General features: G+C 53.9%; 1 protein-coding gene across 1 annotated transcript; it reads right to left on the bottom strand.

The window, feature by feature from the left end:
• Positions 1-826: 826 nt before the first annotated feature.
• On the bottom strand, positions 827-17936 carry CRYBG2 (crystallin beta-gamma domain containing 2). Its single transcript, XM_030873550.2, has 19 exons — positions 15204-17936; positions 14745-14792; positions 14547-14659; positions 14247-14376; positions 12222-12361; positions 11271-11397; positions 10995-11030; positions 10505-10641; positions 10218-10344; positions 9799-9938; positions 9575-9701; positions 9294-9326; positions 9053-9165; positions 5847-5976; positions 4436-4575; positions 3949-4072; positions 2259-2417; positions 1099-1258; positions 827-1004 (listed from the first exon to the last, which is right to left on the bottom strand). Exons 1-19 carry the CDS (start codon positions 17934-17936, stop codon positions 916-918), a joined length of 4806 nt encoding a protein of 1601 aa, XP_030729410.2. The 3' UTR covers positions 827-915.
• Between the last annotated feature and the right edge of the window lie 301 nt (positions 17937-18237).

Here is an 18237-nt window from a genome sequence, read left to right as displayed (position 1 = left end):
GAAAAGCAGGAAGGGAACTCTGGAGAAGCCCCCAAGGGCCTCGACCATCTGCCTCTTCCTGGAGGGCGTTGGCCAAGGGGACAAGTGTCTACCAGATTGAAAGACTATGTCCTGCCCTCTCTGAGCTGGGTTAGGGACCAAGACCCCCTGTTCTGGCTTCTTGGGGGCCAAACCTTTAGGACTTGAGACCAGAGTTGGGGGAAATTGAGAGGAGCCCGGGTGGGCAAAGCCATTTGAGGTGTGGCTCCCACTTGCCTTTCCCACCCCGCCCACTGAGTCCCCACCACACTGCACTTCCCAGTTTCCGCCCCTGGACTTGTCTGCATCCCTCTGCCACCCTCTAGCCTGGCTGACTCCTTCTCATCCTCCACATCTTAGCTGAGGGTTCCCTCCTTCGAGCAGTGTTCCCTGCCCTGTGCCCCTAAAAGATTTAGGTTCCTCCCCTGTGCATCCCTCCACTTCCATTCTCACCCAGTCACTGAGTGTATCACCGTTCCCATCGGGATCCTCCACTGGACTCTGAGTGGCTTGAGGGTGGGGACCAAGGGGCTTGGTTCATATTTGTGTCCCCACAGCCCAGTGCCAAACCTGGCTCAGAGCAGGACCTGAGAACACATCATTTGGGGTGACTGCATACAAGACCACACTCAGCGGTTAGCCTGGTCCCACTGTTCCCTCTGTGGCAGACGGGGGCCTTACCTGGGCCCCAGAACTGGAGCTGGGAGGGACGAAGCCCACCTGAGTGCAGGCAAGTAAGAAGGCAGGTGAACAAATCCTCACTCCCACCCCCAAATACCAAGGCGCACAGAGATGAGGGTACCTGGGAGCATATTATAAAAGTTTGTTACAACAAAAAACCCTATAAAAACATTTCATCCCAGGGAGCGCCTCCAGGGCTGGGGGGTGGGGGGAGGTTCAAAGCACACGGACAGTCCAGATCTGGGATGCCCTGTCCTTGGCCAGCTCCCACAGCACTGCGTGGTCCCGGTCGTAGCCCTGGCCACCTGGGGGAGGGGGTAAGAGATGGGGAGATGGTCAGAGAGAGCTGGGGACTCTGCTGCCTGCAGGGGCCTTCTCCCACACACATGCTCAACTTACCCTTCACATCTAGGATCCGGCCTTCAAACATCTGGCTGCAGATATGGCCTGATTCACTGATGCTCCACGTATGGCGGGGAAGGCGGCTCTCAGCCCACAGCACTACCTTGGAGCCGGTGCTGGGGGTGCCAATCACCTGCAGGCTCATGGTGGGGGCCACCTGAGGCCCCAGGAGGTCGTCAGGCACTGGCCTTCCCCACAGAGACTCCACCAAACCCAAGACACCATTGACACACCCAGCTTTGAACCCTGGCTTGTATGGACTGTGACTCTGGGCAAATCTCCTAATCCTTCTGAGCTCTGGTTTCCTTGGGGACGGCTGTTGTGAGGGTTTAATGTAAGAAACCATAAAAGGGCTGGAAAAATATGAGCTCCTCCAGGAAGCCTTCCATGACTGACTCCTGAAGCACAGGCTTTAGCAGCAGACAAGCTTCCACATACTTACTGGCTATGTGACTTTCAGCCAGTTACTTAACTTCTCTGTGCTCGTTTCCTCACCTATAAAATGGGAAGTATAATAGAACTTGCTCCCTAGTGCCCTCTAGGGATTACATGAGGCATTCACATGAAGAAACTTGCAAGGTGCCTCCCTCCAATGCCACCTTCTCGGGAAGGGCTTCCCTTGTCAGAGCTACTGATACTTCCTATTTTCCTTTCTTATTGTATTTTTCCTCTATTGCATTTTTTAACACCTAAGGTACTAAGATATTTTACTCATGTGTTTCTTTCTCTCCCCACTAGGATGCAAGCTTCAGGAAGGCAGGAGTTGTTTCTGTCTTCTCACTGTTATATTCCCAGCACCTAGAACAGGGCCTGGCACATGGCAGGTGCTCAGGAAATGTCTGTGGAGTAGATCTATCATTATTAATAGGATCCAAATCTGTCACAGGATATCAGAGCTGAGTGGTCCCTTAGAAGCATCTGGTTCAATGCTCTTGTTTTGCAGACGGGAGACAGGCCCAGAGAAGAGCCCAAAGTGCCCAGGGGTACACAGCCTGCATTCTCCACCTCCACCAGGGTCCTGGTGTTTGTGTATCTCTCTGTCTCTCTGGCCAAAGGCTGGGGCCTGTTCCTGACTGGGAACAGGCTGGGAGTCCCAAAGGTAGGCTTAGTGAGGGTCTGGGGCCCTGGTGACCCTGTCCCAGTCCCTAAACTGGTACCTGGTTCTTCAGCAGCCCATGCTCGTAGTACCAGACACAGCTGCCTCCAGCTTGGGGCTCAGAGACCACCACGCGGCCCGCCTTCATGTCCTCCACGTGGTCCGGCACTGCCAGGAATCCCCCCAGGGCCGCATTCCAGAGGTGGAAATAAGCCCGGCGCTGGTGAGTGGGGGGAGCTGAGAGTCAGGGGTCTCTGGGCAGGGATGCTCCCACTTGGGCCCCCAATGCCCTCAACTCTGGACCCTCCAGTATCCCAAGCTCCCAAGCTCTCCCTCCTGCCCCAAACCATCCTCGACCCTGCTTCTAAGTCACCCCTTCTTTCTCACACATATGCCGGGGGCACATGCACAGTGCACATGCACACAGTTCCACATCTGTAGAGAGACACACAGAAACACTGGCAGATACACCCAAGATCCGCATGGTTGTACAAGAGTGCCGCAGATACAAACACATGGATACACATCGAAATGTACGCTCACACTATTTGCTCCCCCAGCCGACTCCATGCCAGGCGCTTATGTTTGCCAAAAGTTTGGATGTGTATAGGAATACAGATGTGCACACACACTTACAGAGAGAAATGCACGCACTACCCATGCTGAAGAGGTACCACAGCAGGGCGGACACTGGGCTGTCAGACATCAGACCTGGCTCGGCCCCAAATCACCTGGGGGTCTCGGATGGTGGTGACAGTAATAATAGTAATAATAATAATCACGGCTAACGTTTGTTGAGTGCCTAACCATTCAAGCACTGTTCTAAGGGCTTTACATCATTATTATCTTCAATCCTCTAAACAACTCTATCGTACATAGCACCCCCATTTTAAAGATGAGGAAACTGAGGCCCATGGAGGTAAAATACTTGTGAAGATTGCAGAGCAAATTCTTGTCCACTTCTCTGGGCCTTTATTTCCCCATCTGTAAAATGTGAAGGTTGGAGATAATCTCCAAGATTCCTTCTAGCAATGATGTTATAAGAGTCTGAAATAGGGACCACACAAGTTTCCTCACACAAAGACACACACTTTCAACGGTGTCACAAGTACAGGCACGTGCAGTCATAAATATACTCTCACAGATGTACAGGGTGAGGGGATGACAAACATCCCCCCACAGATCACCTCCAGAGGACACATGCATACAAGTGGTATCACAGACGCAGAAACGCCCTCAGATGGGCACACGTGTGCGCGCGCACACACACACACACCCCTCTGTGGCCATGCCTCCACATAAATGCACATGCACATAAATGAGACACATGTCCAGACATGCACTCACAGACATACGGAAACACAAGTACAGACACAGTGTTTCAAAGTGAAGTGTGCTTACCACTGGTGGGTGGTACAGGAGATAATTTTCAGGCTTATGTGGATAAGCCTTATTGTTAAAAATTTAACGGTAATGAATTTATCACAATGTCTATTAAGGAAAAATCATACATACACATCAAACCCATGATCTTATAGACATGACTCCTTAGGGTAGGATAAAGTAAAAAAAAAAAGTGAGTTGGTTTAGAGGAAAATATTAAGGAGACAATGGTTCAGAATGAATGATGGTGTGACAAAAATTGTGACAAAAGTACACAAAGGCTGAGTCTGGGAAACATGAGAAACGCACAGACAGACAAACAGCCAGACAGACTGGCCCAGACGTGCTCAACCCGACATGCTACCTACCTGCTTGATGGGGTAGAGGGAGCCCACCCTCTGGGTCCCACTGTACGTCAGCCAGTTGGTGATCTCGCAGCTGCCCACCAGCCACTGGCGGCCCCGGAAGTCACTGTGCTGGCACAGCACCCAGCTGGGCCCCGCAAGTGCCGCAGACACAGCGAGGAAGACAGACAGGCAGACAGGCAGGCAGAAGAGGAGGAGCAGCCGTCAGAACATTCTCCACCTCCTCCTCTCTCATGCCCGGACTCCTCTGCCTGGGGTTCAGGTCCCGGAAGGGGGTAGAGAGGGAGGCTGGGAGGGAGCTCTGGGGTTTGCAGGGCAGAGGAGGGTCCTGGAGAGCACCTCGGGCTGGGGTCCAAGCCCTGAGGGCCAGTGACCCTTCCCCCCTCTCCCTCCTGGCGTGGAGGGGAGTGCAGTAGAAGTGGGGGAAGACCTGGAGGCCCCCGACCTCCCTCCCTCCCTCGCAGCCCCCGCATCCCCGCGGCACACTCACAAGCCCCCCTTGATCCGTACAGACAGCACGTGGTTGTTGAAGCCCTCGGCTTGCAGGCTCCGCAGCTCCCCACTGAGCTCGATCTCCTTCCCCTCGAAGCACTCCAGGCCATACAGGAAAATGGATGGCTCTGAAAAGTGCTGCGGCCGGGGGCACAGAGAAGGGGTGAGGCCACGAGAGTCCCCGACTCAGTCCCTCTAGTTCCAGACACCCCAACTCCCAGAATGGTCTTTCAGGTTCTCTTCCCTCCTGAGCTCCACCCCACAGGGCCCCTGACTCCTGGATGCCTCCAGCTGGGTGGCCCCCGGGTTCTCAGATGTAGCATGTGCCAGATAGAACCCCCATTGCCCCTCAAACCTCCTCCCCAGCAAATGGCGCTTCTAAGATGAGTGCCAAGAATAATACTGGTCATTATAGCAGTTCTCATGTATTCAGGGCTTACTACACGCCAGGTTCTGTGCCAAGTGCTTTACCTGATCTTATTATAACGTCTCAACTGCCCTATAAACAGGTGATATTATTATCCCCACTTAGAGGGAAACTGAGGCTAGAGAAGGTAAATCACTTGCTCAAGGCCCTAAGGCCAGGCTTCAGAACCAGGTCTGTTTGTCTTCAGAGCCCAGCATGTAGTTGTACAGAACCCGGCTCTGTCTATTATCAGCTGCGTGACCTGAAGCAAGTCACGTGACCTCTCTGTGCCTCAGTTTTCACGTCAGAAAAAGGGAGAAGATAATAGTTATATGGCTCATAGGGCTGTGGTGAGGATTAAATGCCTTAGTGCATGGGAAGCCTTTTACACACTGCCCGGAGCATGGTACAGCAAACACCAGCTGTTCTGCTTGTGTCACTCCCACTGGCCACCCAGTCCATAACCAAGTCCTACAGACTCCAGGTCCTTCATCAGCCCATGTCACTTCTCTCCACATCTTCCTAGTCCAGGACATCATCATTTGTCCTGGATCACTGTAGCAGCAGCCCCACTGCCTTCCTCCGCCCACCGTTCCCCCCACGCAGCAAAGCCACCTTGCTGTTCCACTCCTCCCTGCCCAGAATCACCACCTCATCGGTCGCCCCTGCTCCCAGCCCACCCCTGAGTGCTAGTCCCTCCTGGCCCTGTCCCACCTCAGTTTCAGGACACAGCACTCTGAGCTGTAATCTTTCTGGGTTCCTTGAAGGCAGGGCTATGTCTGATATATTGCAGGGCTCCAGGACCTATCTCAGCAGGGGCTCAATAAATCCCTAGTAAGCTGACCTGGCTTTGAAGCCCTGGGGTCAAGGGGACCTGGGGTGGTTCTGAAGACTGGGTTTAAGCCCCAAAGCCCACTCAGCAGGGAGAAGAGGCTCTGTGTGTGGGCTCCCCCAGCAGCAACCCCTGCCTCAGGGGTGCCTGGAACTGGAGCAGGGCACTTACCAGGGGCACCTTCTGGAGAGAGCCCAGGACCGTGGAGGCCAGGCAGCCCATGGCTGTGAGAGTGGGGAACTCGCCCTCAGAGAGAATGTGCTGCTCACCCTCAAAGTTCTTCTCATCAAACAGGATCCAGCTGGGGAAGGAAGGGGAAGAGTGGGGGGATGTGAGTAGATATTTGAGCCCACCCTCTCCTTGGCCTGCCCAGGCCCCCCTGAGATACAGCAGAGTGGATGCAGACTTGACGGGGATCCCCCGGTCCAGGGGAGGCCAAGGATAAATGGGCATTGCAGCAGCAGGGACTAAGGTCAGACTTAAAAAAGGACTGAATGAAATCATACCGTCCTTCGGGGGAAATTTGGCAACATCAAGCAAAACTCCATGCACAATTACTCAGCAATCCCATTTCTCAGAATCTATCCCAAGGGTCAGAATCTAACCCTTCAAAAACATGAAATGACACATACATAAGGCTATTGATTACACACTGTTTGCAGTGGCAGAGTGGGAGCAGCCACATGTCCATCAATTGGGGATTAGTTGAATAAACTAAGAATCTGGAGTGTACCACAGCAGTCAAAAAGAATGAGGAAGAGTTCTTAAAGGGATATAAAGTGATATCCAAACTGTTAAGTAAAAAAATCAAGGTGGGGCTTCCCTGGTGGTGCAGTGGGTGAGGGTCCGCCTGCCAGTGTGGGGGACGCGGGTTCGTGCCCCGGTCCGGGAGGATCCCACGTGCCGCGGAGCGGCTGGGCCCATGGGTCGTGGCCGCTGAGCTTGCGCATCCGGAGCCTGTGCTCTGCAGCGGGAGGGGCCACAGTGGTGAGAGGCCCACATACCGCAAAAAAAAAAAAAAAAATCAAGGTGCATAACAGTGTTTACAGTATGCTTCCTTTTAAAAAAATTGAGATATAATTCACAAACCATAAAATTCACTCTTTTAAAGTGTACAATTCAGTGGTCTTTAGTATATTCACCAGGTTGTAGTATGCTTCTTTTTGTGTAAGAAAATGGAGGAGGAGGAAAACCAAACATATTTGGTTTCTATAATTATATGTAAATTTATGAGTGCATATTTGCTCATATCTTCAAAAAGAAACAATGGATGAATAAACTAAACACACACACACACACACACACACACACACGCACAAAAGATTACCTATAGGGGAAGGGAGTGGAAAAGGTAGCAGGGACAGAGATGAAAGCTATTGTTTTTTTAAGTCTTGACTTTGGAAATATTATGGACTGAATGTTTGTATCTCCCCAGAATTCCAGTGTTGAAGTCCTAACCTCCAATGTGATGGTCTTTGGGAGGTAATTAGGTTTAGATGAGATCAAAAGGTTAGAGACCCCATGATGGGATTAGTGTCCTTATAGGAAGAGGAAGAGATAGGAGCTTTCTTTCTCAGCCATGTGAGGACACAGCAGGAGGCGGCCATCTGCCAGCCAGGAAGAGAGCCCTCACTAGGGAACCAAATCAACCAACACCTTGATCTTGGACTTCCAGCCTCCAGATCTGTGAGAAAATAAATTCCTGTTGTTTAAGCCACCCAATGTATGATATTTTGTTACAGTAGCTCAAGCTGACTAAGACAGGAACACTACAAATATTTTATGTAATTAGAAAACAGAATTAAGTAAAAATGAGAAGTATTCATAAAAATTAAAATAAACAAAATAAATGAACCTAACTGTGTATCAGGTTGGTGGCATAACTGCACAGAGAAAAAGTATTATTTCAAATGTCTTAAAAACACAATAGTTTGAACTGTACATACCTAATGGGATGTAGGTGAATGTTCTGAGGACAAAAAGAACAACAGAGAGACCTCAAACAGCTTTCACTGGTTTTTACTGTTAGTAGTAATATCAGTATTATAATTTTGAAACACCTAGCGTGCAGATTTTGGTCTCCAAAGAGCATTATGCATTAAAAGCAACCAGGATTCTTTGGGAAATGATTCCCGGTTTGAGGCAAAAAATGTACAAAATGATCCTGGAACATCTTACTGCACCAGAAAAACAAGGAAGTTATAAAAAAAACTATTGGGGTCATATAAAAAATACCCAGGAAGCAATTTGGAGGTGCTCCCATTTGCCAAAGATGAAACAATTTGAGTACACAAAAGAACAAGTGACTCCAAGGGCCTGGAGCATTTCATATACATAAAAAACCCGTGAGTTCATAACAATACTTTAAAAAATCTTCATTGGTCAGCTCTGGAGGTTGCTAGGGCACCAATTCAGAAATTATTCTGAAAATTGATAGAAAGGGGCAAACACTGATTCTTGGGAAAAGATCAAACGGCCTTTTTTGTATAAACTATTTCAGGTAAACAAATAGTTGAAAAGGGAAAGTTCTTCTTTATAGAAGTATTCCAGCCATTGTATGTATAGGGAATAACAAAACTTAGAAAATCATTTTGTAACCTCTAAAGAAATAATGGGTCTAGGCAATTATCATCAATGGATGCTAAAAATCTTTAGGTGAAAGGTCAGAGAGGAATCTTATAATGTAGGGATCTTCATATCATTAAAAATGGGACAGCTAGACATGCGCCTCCTGATGTGATGCAGTGGGAAGTATACATACCACCTCTCATAGTCTTCTTGCCAGCAAAACAAAACAAAAAACCCTGGATCTCATCAAGCCTCTAGATCTAACTACCAGTTTACAGGAAGTATGGGGCACAGAGGAACAAAATTAAAACACCACCAGGAAGCAATCAGGTAAATACAGAAGATGGGAAACTTACAGGGCAAATTATGGGGTTCTTTAAACGAGTAAATGGTATAAAATAAAAAGAAGGGAAAGGTACTGTTACACATTATAGATCAAATGGACCACATGCAATGTGTGGACCTTGTCTAGATCCTGAGAAAAACAAACCAATTTCACAAAGGCATTTTTTGAGATAACGGGAGGAATTCGAACATGGACTGGGTATTAGGTAATAATAAATTATTGTTAATTTACACTATACTGTCTACAGTTTTTACATTTTCTACTAAAACTTTATTTTGCTTTGTTTGCTTTAAGATTGAATGATTTGGGATAGAATAGCTAATCTCAAGAAAGCCAAAGGAGGGAAATCATTTGCAACAAAGACCTCTAATTACAGCCTCGATTTCCAAGCTGAGCTAAGTGCTTCTGTGCAGGTGCCCCCCGCCCCCCTCCCGCCCCCGTCTCCCCTTCCCCACTTTCTCACCTGCCGCCGTGGACCCGGCAAGATTGGGGCTGGAAGGAAGGGGGAAGAGAGGTCTGGTCATCCTCAAAGGAGATGTGGTCGCCCAGGAAGTCCGGACCGGAGAAAAGCTGAATCTGGCGGCAGACACGGAAAGAGATGAGAGTGAAGGAGGGTGATGGAGTGGGACAGAGAGAATGGGGAAGTGGGGGAGAGATTTGAAATGAGGGAAGAGGAGACATAGGCCCCCCCACCAGCTCCTTACCTTTGAGACAAAGTGCAGACTGTGCTCCCCGACCTGAAAGGAGGGACCGAAGTTTCGAGATTTAAGGGGTGTGCTAGCCCCCAGCCTCAATTCCTCTGGTTTCAGTATTCCCGACCCTTTCCGCAGGTCCCTCACCCTCCAGGTCCGTATTAGCCCCGCCCCTTCCAGGAGGCCCCGCCCCCAGGAGCTCCAAGCCCTGTTGTTCCAGTCCCGCCCACCACTGCTGGGGGACGCCAAGCCCCTCCCCTCTAAGAGGCCCCGCTCCTGCGGCGGGCACACACCTGCAGGACCGGCTGCAGAGAGGCGAGGGCGCTGTTGCTTGCGCCCCAGTCGTCGCAGTTGCGGTACACGCCTTTCTCCAGCACGTACTGCTCCCCGGAGAAACCCACTTCCTCATAGGCCACCCACCTGCAGGAAGGGCGGGGCGCGGGTCAGCGTGGAGGAGCCAGTACCTCTGCTGGAACCGCCCCCGGCCGGCCCAGCTCCCGGAGCTTCCGTCACTCACACGCCGCTGAGCACGTGGATGGCCTGCGTTCTGGGGCCGTGTCCCGCCAGCTGCACATCCGGCAATGCCTCGCTCACCTCCACGCCATGCCCCTCAAAGTCCATGGCCTCAAACAGCACCACCTCCGGGTCCCCGAAGTCCTGGGCCCCAGGGACAGTCAGGTTGCTCCCGCCCACCGACGGAAACCCCTGGGAGTGCCCAGACCCCAAGGACGCAGTCCACCAAGGGACTTTGCGGTGAGGTGATCAGTGTGGGCTCGGGAAAGGCATTAGGAGGGAGAGAGGCTAGACCTCAGGGAACACTTCCAGGTGCTCTCGAGAACAGGGAGAGGAGGCGCAAATTCTTCCCTCAACAGATTGTGCTGGGGTAAGTATGGCTGCGGCCAGAGGCAGAGGGATGTCCCAGTTGCTCTTGCTTACCGTCCGGATGACTCGCAGGGAGGTCAGCGCCTTGTTATAGCCTCCCCAATGTGACCAATCAGCGTATTTTCCCTCCTCCAGCAGATACTGGTGACCCCGGAAACCCTCCTTCTCGTAGCCCACCCAGCTGGGGGAAGGGGGAGGCAGACAAACAGACTCAGTTACAGGAAGCCCATGGATGTGTAAGAGAGCTGACCCCACCTCTAGGCAGACCAGGTCACTTCCCATCCCGGAGGGTAGAGGCTAGTGGGGAGGATGAGGTAGAAGGAAGGGTCCTGAGTCCTCACCAGCCCCCAAGAACTTGCAGGGACCCCACAGAGGCCAAGCTGGGGCTCTGGCCGTCCTCTGGCTGCTGCAGGTTGTAGATGTCTCGGCTCACTTCCCAGCTCTGGCCCTGAAAGCCTGGGGCCTCATACACTACAGCCTGCGGGGGAGAGGGGCTGTGTGAGGTTGGTGGGGAGTGATCTGGACCCAGACCCACCCAGCCACCCCAGGATGACTCTACCCAGCATCAACCCAGAGCTAAGCCCTCCCACTCCCTCACTGAGCCCCAAGCCCTTACCTAACTCCTGTCTCTTCTCTGACCTCTGACCTGGTCCTTACACATCAAAAGCCAGTTCCCAGTTAGCCCATCGGGTTTCCACCCCGCCCCTCCCCAGCCCAGCCTCTAGCCCCCAGCTCCCACCTCTCCCACCTTCTAGTCCAGGCCGTGATAGCCACACACATACAAACACCCCACCCAAAGGTCCTCTTTGACCCTGAGGCCCAGATGCCTACCTTGGGCTCCCCTGGCTTCTCCACACTTGGGCATCCCTGCAGAGGAGACAGAGCTGAGACACCAGCCCAGAGGTGCGGGAAGACAGATGGGGCTGGTGACCTAGGGTTTACTTGTTCCTGGAGCCCCTAAAAATGGCCAACCCCATGTCCTCCCTCTCCCCCAACCCTTGGACTAATCCTCCCTCTCCTCCAATCCCATTCCCAATAGGAGCTCCCAGGCCCAGCCTCTTCACCCAGACTACAGGACAAGCCTGTTTGGGACCACCTGCTCCTTACCAATCTCATGGGCTTCAGGGAGCCCACACTGGGATCTGATGCACCCCAGGCCTCTGGGGTGGGGTACTCTCCAGGCTCCAGGATGCAGGGAGTGTCTTCAAAGAAGGGCTTGGGGTATAGAAGCCACCTGAGGGGAGGCAGAGAGGCAGCTGCACCCCAGACTCCTGGGAACACAGATTAGTGGATGGGGTGGAAGCGGTAGAGGGGGGAAAGAAGTTTTGGGGGAGAGGTCCCCATCAAGGGGACTCTGGAGGACATTTCAGGCCCCCATAATTTCCTGCAGCAGCCACTCCATTGATCTCCCCTCCTCCGACCTGGCCCTCTCTAATTGCACACAGCGGCTGAGAGTTCTTTCCAGCAGCCGGACCTGCTTAAAAACTCCTGGTAATTCCCCATTAGCCTCACAATACAGTCCAGCTACACAAAGAGGCCTTTTGTCCTGTCCCCCTGCCTTCCTACTGGACCTCACGTCTCCCCACTTGCTGCTTTCTTTGGCCAGAGTGAACTTTCAAAGTCAGTCTCTCACTTCTGGGCCTTTGCAGGTGCTAGTATACTCTTTTCCCCATTCATTCAATTAACAAATATTTAGGGGCATCTACCCCATGCCAGGCCCTGTTTCAGGCATCAGAGATACAGTAGTGAACAAAACATACAAAGTCCCTGCCCTCATGGAGCTTAGATTCTTCTGGGGCTGACTCGTCCCAGCTGAGGAGTCTCCTCCTCCAGGAAGGCTTCTCTGACCTCAGGCCGGTTTGGTGCTGTTCTGTACTCCCACAGCCCCGTGTCTCTCCATCCTGGAACTCTGGATTGCCACTGTCTGCTTGCTTGCCTGGCCCCACCAGTAGACTGAGCACTTCTTGAGGGCAGGAACCATGTCCTATCACCTCTGTGTCCCCAGCACCCAGCACAGTGAATGTTAAATGTAGGGTTCCCAGAACAGCCCAGACTCACAGTCCTGCGGAGACAGTGGCAGATGCCACCTGCAGAGGCCTCTCCAGGCCCTGGGGGTCCTCCAAGGCCTTGCTTAGCTTCACTTGCTCCCCCTTGAGGCCCTCCTCAGAGTACAGGCTGATCTCTGGGGTAATGTAGTCCTACGGAAGGAAAGGGGTGGAAAAGTGAAGTATAAAACAACAGTCCTCAGAGACCAGCCACACCCACACCTTCTTCCCAAGTCTGTCCAGCTGGGGACTTCTCCCCAGAAGCCAGAAATGACTAGAGTGTTCTCTGAAGGTCAGCCAGACAAGCCTGGGACCAAAGCCCTCACTGGTCCCGCACTGGCCCTTTGGGACCTGAGGCCAAAATTCCCAGTAGGAGCCTGCCAAGTGCCATGCCCTTTGCCTTGAAAGGCAATGGTGGCGGGAGGGGCGGGATAGACAGCCACTTCCTGAGGTCTCACTTTGACCCTTCTTTTGTATACAATTCCAGACTGCATACAAATCTCTATGCTTGTCCAGACTGGCCTCCTTAACCCAGGAAGCTGCACCTCATCCCAGGAAGCTGCAGGTCCTCTCAGCATTCTGGGTGTTTCTTCCTCACTAGGGCCATTTTCATTCACTCACTCCATCAAATGTTTATGAAGCACCTACTGGGTGCAAGGCATATATATAAGGGGCTGTCCTACCCCTTCTCATTTGGTCTTCCCAACGAGAGTTATTACGCGCCATTCGCAGGCTAGGAAAGTGAGGCTCAGTGAAGTTAAGTGGGCTGCCCCAGGGCACACAGCCTGTAAGTAGCAAGACCAAGAACAGAGCACTGCAGTTTTTCTTCACCGTTGCAACCCAGCACGTCCCAGGTGCCTGATACACACTAGGCACCCAATCAGTGCTGAATGAATCAAAGGAACCCAGGTCCACTGGACTTCAAAGCCCTTGTTTTTCTCTTGTACCTCATTACCTCCCACGTGAAGATGACTTTATTGTGAGAAGCCCACAGTAAATTGTCCACAAATATTTGTGTGTTTCTGGAGAGGCTTTGAAAATTCTTGTCCCCTCCTTTGCGTGGCTGGGCCACTGCCCTAGTTAAGATTCTCATCCTCTCTTACCGGGAGGATTTCAACAGCTCTGAACTCAGGGTTATTTGTCCTTCCATTGAAAACAACAACAACAAAAAAAACAAATTAAAAAAAAAAAACCAAAACGTCGGCTAGGCCCTGCTTTTAGATCTTTGCGATCTCATCTGGGTCTCCCTAGTGGCCAAGATGGCTTTGTCAAGCTTAATTTTAGCAGTTTGTAAATTTGTGTTATGAAAACAATATTATTTTTCCCCACTTTACAGATGTGTAACTATAATAAGACTATGTCTTTTCAAACCACATACCCCTCCCTCAAAATTCAGAGGCTCCCCTTGGCTGGAAATCACAGCCCTTCCTGGTCTTCCTGTCTCCAGAATCCCTGTCTTTTCTCCTCCTGGCAACCAGAGGGATGTTTCTAAATCTCTAATCTGTTTATATGGCTTTTCTGCTTCAAACCCAGCCCTCATACCCTAGCTTGACCGTGAGTCCTACAGGGCAGAGAGCAGATCTCCCAACCTACTCATTGCCTGGCGCGGTGCTGGGCACACAGCTGACATGAAAGAGCATCTGTGAGCACGTGAATCAACATACATCCATGGCACCTTGGTTCTGGCCGTGGGCTTGAAAGCTTGGGCCCGGGGTGGGGAGGTGAGTGCTCACCCCTACCCATTTCTGTTGCTCTAACTGAATCCTTCTCCAGCACTAGCTGGAGCTACTGGAGCTTGGCCTCTGCCTGGCCCCTGCCTCCCCAAGCCAGGCTGAGCACACCCAGAATCCTTTTCTTCCCCACTGGCTCCGAGGTCGGGACTTTACAGGGGAGAACATGATAAACCCTGTCCAGGCACCGATCCCATACGATCTCTCCCAGAAATTCCAACTCTAGGTACCTGAGGCTGCCTCCCTCCTCAGGGCCTGGGGCTTAGGGTAGATGGGCAAAACCTGGTCCCCCACACCCAGCCACTCACCCGGACAACCCTCCTCAGGGAGCCGATGCCTTGGGCACTCCATGCTGGCCCCAGAGCTCCAAGTTCCACATCTCCTTCAGGCAGGACCAGCTTCTGGCCCCGGAACGCCGGCTCTTCGTATAGCACCCAGCTGCGGGCACAAAGACCTAGGGTCACTGAGTGGGGAGACGATGTACCCACGGGACAGGGTCTCTGGGTAGCTGAGGGGGTTTCTGCCAGGCACTTCTCACTGAGCACTTCCCACTGCCCTCACATCCCCCAGGTTCACACGCAGGACCCCGCCAGGAACTCCGGACTCACCAGCCTCGTACCACCCGTATGGAAGCCACGCGGGCCCAGCCGGAAGCATCAGCAGTGTCTTCCCAAACCTCCCTGCTGCTGCCTTGGCAGCCAGGCTCCGAGAAGAGCGTCATCTGGAAGGCACAGAGGGGGTCCTCAGGCCCTGTCCACAGATCCCCCACCTCCTGCTGCCCCACCCATTTGCCCCCCACTCCCTACCTTTCCAGGCCTGGTGTTCAGTTTGCCCTGGGTCTTCAATGCTGAGCTCTGGAATGGAGAGCGGTGATAGATCTTATGGGGTTGCCTCCTTACTGTCTCCCCCAACCTGCCATTCCAGGAACCCCACATCCTCTCTATGGCCCTCCACCCCCAAAGAGCTGGCCCACAAAGGATGCTACACTTGCTCCCAACCCCCAGGTGCCTTCATCACTCTGTCCCTGGAAGCTGTCCCCTTCCCCAGCTTCCAAGATATCAAGCCCTTTGGAATCTACAGTGCAAATCTGCTGTTTGGATAGGGAGACGGAGGCCCAGAGAAATGTGGTCACACTGAACTAGACCTCAGACCCATGCCCCTGGCCCCTGGAGACTCTGCCCCCAGTATCATGGTCTTCACACCATCCAAACCCTGGCCCAGATGAGGCCAGGCCCCCTCCATTGCCCACCCAAGGCCTCACTTACCCACCCCTCCGGGGACTGGGCACATGCGGGCTTCTCTGGAGGTGGCCTTTCCCTGTAGAGCAGGGGCAGCTGTCCTGGCACCTTCTTGAGCCCTGGTGCCCTGTGGGATGGTAGAGCGGGTGGTTTTGTGTCCAGTGGTTCCAAAGTGGGGGCCTCCTTGAGGGCAGGCACCAGGCCCCCAAAGAGAAGGCTGCCTCCAAGACGGGAAGTGGGCCGGCTGCCTGCCTGCCACTCTGGCCCGACTTCTGGGTGGGCGTCCTTGGCACTTGCTGTGTGCTTCTTCATCATCTCCAGAAGAGAGCAAGAGACCTGGGGGGGTCGGGCAGGGTGGGAGTCCCAGGAGGGGCCGGGCCTGGCTTTCTCCTGCCTGCGCTGGAGATTTTCACTGTCGCTCAGGTAGGGGTTCTGTGGTTCCTCCTCCTCCTCCTCTCCCTTTTCCTCTTCATTTGCTTCCAGTGCGGGCACCCCCTGGGGGCTGGGTCCCAGCACCCACGGCCCAGGCTGGTCCTCCTCGATGGCAGGCAGCGTGGCGTATATGGCCAGGGAGGAGGAGCGGGGGGATCGTGGCAGCCGGTGAGTGCGGAGGATCTCGGGGGGCTCCATACTCCGCAGGGTGTCCAGGAAAATCTCCAGGTCAGCGGTCAGGGCCACCTCCTCCTCCTCCCTTGATGGCTCCGGGAACGTCTTGCCCTCGGTGGAGTCAGGGACAAGCTGGGACTCCAGGCTGGCCTCTGCTCCTATCAGCCTTGGGGCAGGGGGGCCTCCTGGGCTGAGGGATACCTTGCCCCCTGAGGAGGAGGGGGCAATGAAAGCAGTAGGGCCCTGGACAACTGCTTTCTGGGTGGAATATGGGACAGTAGAAGCACCAGGGCCCTGGACAACCTCTTTTTGGGTAGGAGATGAGATGGGGCTCTCCTCAGATTCCTGAACCTCCCCTTCCTCTTTCGGGGGTGGGACAGCAGGAGCTGTCAGGCCTTGACCAGCCTCCTCCTTGGTGAGAGGAAGGGCAAGGCTGCCTTCAGTACTCTGGACAACCTCTCTTTGGGTGCTAGGGCTGCCTTCTGGGGCCTGGGCAACCTTGGTTGCTTTAGGGGATGAGTCAGCAGGAACCCCAGGGCTCTGCACTACCTCTTTCTGGGTAAGGGAGAAGACAGGGACATTTTCAGAGTCCTGAACAACATTATTCCTTGGGGAGGATGGAGCAGAAAGACCTCCTGGGCTGGTGACAGCCTTCCTTCTTGTAGAGGATGGAGCAAGAGATTGTCCAGGGACTATAAGAACCTCAGGCTTCACCGTGGGCAGGCTGGTGGCAGCAGGGGGATCTGGATGCCCTTCCCTTTCGACGGAGGGCCAGGCCTGGGGTCCCCTGGGCCCGAGAGTCAGCTGGGCCCTAGCATGAGTAGGTACTTCTGGCTGCTCTGGGGGGTGACCTAGGCCCAGGGAGGGGGTTTGGGTCTGGAGTCTGGGAGAAGAGGGTACTGGTGTGTGACCCTGAGAGGTCTGGAGAGGGAGCTGGGTGGGGCTGGACGCTCTCTGCACGCTTGGGACCTCATGGACCCTGGCATCTGGGGCTTTGTCCTGGTCTCGGTCCGGTTGGGTTGCAGGGACATCCTGGTTCTGAGGCGGGTGGGCGTAGTCCGGGAAGCCTGCGGGAGCCAGGACAGAACCGTCCTCTGGCTCTGCTGTCCCCGTCTCAGGCGGCTGCCCCGGGGCTGCACCCTCTGTGCTGCCCAGACCTGGACTCCTTGTCACAGCAGCCAGGGGCCTGGGAAGCCGGCTGGCGGGTGGGCTCCACCCAGCAGGCACAAGGCTACTTAGCAGCTCCAGGGCCTGGCTGCGGCTGGGTGAGTCCTCGGCTCGGGGGCTCACCACCGCTGCCTGCACCACGCGGGCAGCATTGCGGCCCCTGGGCAGGGCCTTGCTCGGGAGCGTTGGCCCCACAGAGTTCGTCACAGAGCTGTTCACCTGTCGGTGCACGTGTCCTCCCACCACCATGGTAGCCCGCACAGTGCGTGTCACCTGCCGTTCCTCGAGGCTCCGGGAGCTCCCGCTGGTGAGACTCACACCCGGGCTGGGCCTGGGCTCATGGGGCCCATGCACCGGCGCCAAAAACTCAGTCTTGGCCGTGGCTCCTGAGCTCAGTGGCTCAGTCCTGGGGTCCTGGGGACTGCCATCACCCTGGTCCACAGCCTCCTTTGGCCTTCCCACTGGCCTTTTCTCCTTGGGGGGCAGCGTGTACTTTTTGGAAAAGATGGGCCCATGGCTCTGGAGGCTTTTGGAGCCAACCCCGTCCCCGGGACCCCGGTGATTCATAGTCTCTTCTTCCAGCGCAGCAAAGCCATTGACTTCCTCCCGACGGTGGCCATACTCAGACATCTCCTCCTGGCGGACTTCCAGCTGGGGCCCTGATACCAGGGACACCTTGTGAAAACGGTGTTTGCTCTCTTCCTGGGCAGGGGGCCGCTGCCGCCATGTCAGTGTGGTACTCACCACTCGGGCCTTGGCCCGAGCTGGGGGCCCACTGGCCTCCTCCTTGTTGGGCCCCAGCAACGGATCCTGAGGTGTCCTTGGCTCACTGTGGTCCAGCTCACTGCAGAGGGTGCCGGGAAGAGGAAAGACAGGGTCGGGAGTGGTCAGGGTGGCTGTCTGCAGTGCAGAATCACTCCCCCTGCCAAGGTCAGGCTGAGTAACCGCAGGCAAATCATGTGAGCTTTGGAGCCTTTGTTTCTTCATCTGTAAACTGGGCACGATACTCTCAGATCTCCCACCCCCTCCCTACTTTCAGGTGTTCTCCTTTGCCAGGGTCCTTCAAGGGGTGAAGCTAAGGGCTAAGCCTAGAAGGAGAGAGAAGGGAGAGAGCAGAAAGGCATATGGGTCTGACCCACTGGTCTGTGGATGGGGCTGGGACTCTGCCCAAGGAGCCCTGGGGCTAGTCCTCCAGGAGCTGAAAACTAGAAAACCGAAAAACTGAGAATTAGGCAAGTGACGTCTGACCGTGTTTCTGATCACTATAAAGGAAGGTAGGTAAGGAAAG

The sequence above is a fragment of the Globicephala melas genome, chromosome 1, assembly GCF_963455315.2.
Source record: "Globicephala melas chromosome 1, mGloMel1.2, whole genome shotgun sequence".
In the NCBI taxonomy this organism is placed as follows: Eukaryota; Metazoa; Chordata; class Mammalia; order Artiodactyla; family Delphinidae; genus Globicephala; species Globicephala melas.
This window is presented reverse-complemented; position numbering and strand designations above follow the sequence as displayed.

Excerpts from the sequence above, each read along its gene's own strand:
- CRYBG2 (XM_030873550.2), bottom strand. The coding sequence starts at position 17,936 with ATGAAGAAACAAAGGCTCCAAAGCTCACATGATTTGCCTGCGGTTACT. Across the intron at positions 14,660-14,744 it reads TGAACACCAGGCCTGGAAAG|ATGACGCTCTTCTCGGAGCC; the intron begins GTAGGGAGTGGG and ends TGTGCCTTCCAG. Across the intron at positions 9,702-9,798 it reads ATCCACGTGCTCAGCGGCGT|GTGGGTGGCCTATGAGGAAG; the intron begins GTGAGTGACGGA and ends CCCTTCCTGCAG.